Source organism: Trypanosoma rangeli (genome assembly GCF_003719475.1).
Source record: "Trypanosoma rangeli strain AM80 chromosome Unknown Tra_15.4_contig_00683, whole genome shotgun sequence".
In the NCBI taxonomy this organism is placed as follows: Eukaryota; Euglenozoa; class Kinetoplastea; order Trypanosomatida; family Trypanosomatidae; genus Trypanosoma; species Trypanosoma rangeli.
This window is the reverse complement of record NW_021706431.1, coordinates 1-3,414: the sequence shown is the minus strand read 5'-3', so window position 1 is coordinate 3,414 and position 3,414 is coordinate 1. Positions and strand designations below refer to the sequence as shown.

The 3,414-nt window shown below is 51.8% G+C and overlaps 1 protein-coding gene across 1 annotated transcript; it reads right to left on the bottom strand.

Annotated features, from left to right (window-relative positions):
- Positions 1-280: 280 nt before the first annotated feature.
- Positions 281-2,389, bottom strand: TraAM80_09796 (retrotransposon hot spot (RHS) protein; the record flags this gene model as incomplete). The annotated part of the gene is made up of 1 exon (XM_029386459.1): positions 281-2,389. One exon carries the CDS (start codon positions 2,387-2,389, stop codon positions 281-283), a length of 2,109 nt encoding a protein of 702 aa, XP_029233690.1.
- Between the last annotated feature and the right edge of the window lie 1,025 nt (positions 2,390-3,414).

Below are 3,414 nucleotides of genomic sequence, written 5' to 3'. Positions count from 1 at the left end.
ATGCAAAACTTACCCTCTCGCCCAAACTCTCTGCAGCAACAAACTGGGCACAGCGAGGAGACATCACCAATCGAATACTGCCGGCGTACACCCACAAGGCGCCATCATTCCCCACACAATTTTACTCGCAACCACAACAAAAAAAAAGGTGCTGCTGTGGTAGTGCTGGCCGCAATAATCATTTGGCGCACGGCAGAGCGAGTCCCTAAGTACGCCTCCTACCCACACACAAACACACTCGGCAATATATCATACTCCCTAAAATACTTCACCAGTAAACTCAAGCTGCTTGTTCCCCTCCTCCTTTTCCTTCTCCCTCTGGTTGCCGCCCACGTTGGGTTTGTCGTTCACTTCTGAAATTTTCAGCTGATACGGCTACCTCGCACTGACGCACCTGCTGATTCCAAAATGCCGCGATGGCCCGAGGGTCCTCACGCTCATTGCTGCCCGTTACATTTGCGTGCACGACGAGAACACATCCCTGCCACGCGTTTATTGACGTACTGTCCTCATGCTGCACGTAAATAATCTCCCACGACAAGCCTTCCGCAAAAGTTTCCCAGTTATTAAAATAACTGCGTAGAAGACTGTTGAACCGCCTCACCGTGCTGGCTTGGGTGCCATGCTCAGCCCTCACCGTCTCACGTGCACCGCAACCATCGTCCTCCGCGGTGCGCCAACGAACAAAAAAACCGTCCACAAACGGAAAAGTTCTGCTCTCCGGTAGGTATAGCACCTTGTATTGTACATCCAACATCGGAGAAGTGTGGTCCAGCGCTATTAATGCAACAGGTCTGCTTGGATGCTTTTCGGGGTTCGATTGCTGCACACATCTCTGTTGCTGACGACTTCCTGGTGGAGGCAACTCGTTGAGGCCCGGCATTATATTTTCCACAAAGACTCTACGCAGGAATGCGAGCAGAGTGTACCGCTCCAAAAGTTCCGGCAACAACACTCTCCGGTACTTCAATAGTCGAAAAATAATGCCATTCTCCTCACTCACTTCGAGCAACTTTGCAATTAATTCGCTTTCAATGGAAAAACAGGCCGGCAGGTTAACAAACTCCTCAACATCGCGTTGTCTTATTGCTCTGACAACTTTCATAAGTTTGTGAGGTGCGTCATTCGAGGGCCACTCTTCCACACCTCCAACCATCCCATAATGTACAGCATTTGAAGCGTCGATACCTTCCAGGATGTCCTTGATTTCCTCCACGCGATCCTCATATTCATTGAATTGAAAGATGCATCGTGGAATCGGTCCGACGTCATCCATGCGCATGTGCATCCTTCTCCAATACTCCACCTGCTCCTCTTCAGTCGTATTGCGCATCTCCCACGCACATATCGCCTTCACGTCGTTTTCATCAGGGCAATTCATGATGATTTTGATAGCACCCGCCTGCTCCGTCCATGCTTTCAGGTTATCTTCGTGCGGGGACGACAACATAATGATGCCCCACTCATGGGAGAGCACAACATCATTCGATGGTTCTCGAAAATGTATTGCCATATCGATGATGATATACCCCTTCATTCCACTCCTAGCCAAATTTACCATAACCCTTCCAATATTATTCTCACCCTCGTATATTGTCACCGTTCGTGTCCTCTTGTTAAACAAGTATGCGAAATTCCTTCCAAAGCAGTGCACAACCACATGGAGCTCTGTGGCGCCGTGTTGCAGCAGCTGATAAAGGAGGTAGGAGCCAGCCGCCATTGACTCCCCTACCCCGGGGGTTCCAATCAAAAGACGACGTCTCATTTTAGGTGCGTTTAGACGTGAGGGGGGAAACACTCCTTTTAGATCGCCCTCGACGATCTTCCACACTCGATGCACCTCAATGTTAATGTAGCAGTCGGCAATAGGCACTGCATGGTTCAGCAAGTACGGCCATCGCTGTTCAGAGGAAAGGATCATGTGTTTTGGGCATGGTGGACGGAATTGCTCATCACCACCCACTGAGAAAAAAGTACGCACAGTCTGCGTGTACTCCCATAACTCTTGCGGCCGTTGGCCCTCTCTCACCACCATGTCTTCCCCTTCGTCCTCAGGAAACCCCATGACGTGACTCCACGTTGCGTTAAACACGGACTCGTAGAATCCCTCCGGTAATGGTTGTCTGGGAGGTTTTTCGTTTTCCCACCTTTCTTTCTCTGCATCCTCCGCCTGCTGAAGAGCTGCATCGAGTCTGCCTTTTGTACGAAGGGGAACCGTATTTTTCTGTCCAAATTCCTTCCATTGATTGAGAGAAAACACACCTTTCTCTGCAAGCATGCGTGCATCTTCAAAAAGCTGATACCCTGGTGGAATTGAGAATTTCTCGAAGAAGCCTCTGGTCTGTAACGTATTCTGCGGGCTGCTGCAGAAACACCTCCATCCACACATTCTGGTCTTCACCCACCGCTCTGTCGGGGCCAATGTACTGCCGAAGGAAGTCGTTCAGCAAAATTCCGTTGCTTTGACCAACCCGCACATTAAGGACATCCTCGATAGAGCTCGATAGCGTCCTCCTTGGCCGCTGCGGCGCTCCCTCCACCCTTCCACGCTGTACGGGGGCTCCTCGGTGGCGTGAGATTCTTCCTTGCGTCTCTCAGACATGTTTTCCTTCGTAGTGGTTAACTTGAGTTGAACTGCAGCACAATACTCAACCAGCAGTCAAAAGGGAGAATAAAATTATTTAAAAAAAAACAGGCAGAGACACGACCCCACGCAGCCGCAACAACAAAAAAAAGAGAGGGCCACCCACACACGGCACGCGGCGCACACCCACACAAACAACGAGGGCAAATTAGATCTCCCCAGGCAAACCGTGCAAATTGCACGGCACACACAACAACTGCGACGAGGCTTCTATCTTCTTCTCGTATTGCACTTCACATTCGGATCCCCACAGCTCTGTGTGTGCGTAGTCACACGCAAATATCACCCACTCACAGTGAAATTGACTGCCTCGTCGCGGTGGCATTTTGCGCTGCAATTCGCTGAGGTGCAAAGAGGCAGAACACCCGCCGCCTGTTCCCCGTGAAAAGGAGAATTGACGCCACCGCATTGTCCCCCGCGACGCAAATTTACGCTGCGCCCAGCACGTGGTGCGGTGCACGTGAATTCCGCGATGTAAACTGTTTGCCACACGACTAGGCCGCACAGGGCGCAGCCTGCGAGGGCACCCTGCAGACGTCTCCGCCTCCTTCAGTCGTCGTGGCGGTGGAACCCACACAGATTGTCAGACGCCGGCACATTTGCCCCCGACGCAGCCAACAAAAAGAGTGCGGCAGCATATTCCCCTCTGCAAGAGCAGAAGCGGCAGCCCCACTCTGCGGCCACCGCACTACCCGGTAAGCCCCACACAATCTTCTGCATTTCTTTCTTAGGTCGCACGCCCCCGCAAGGCTCCGCCACGGCAACGTATG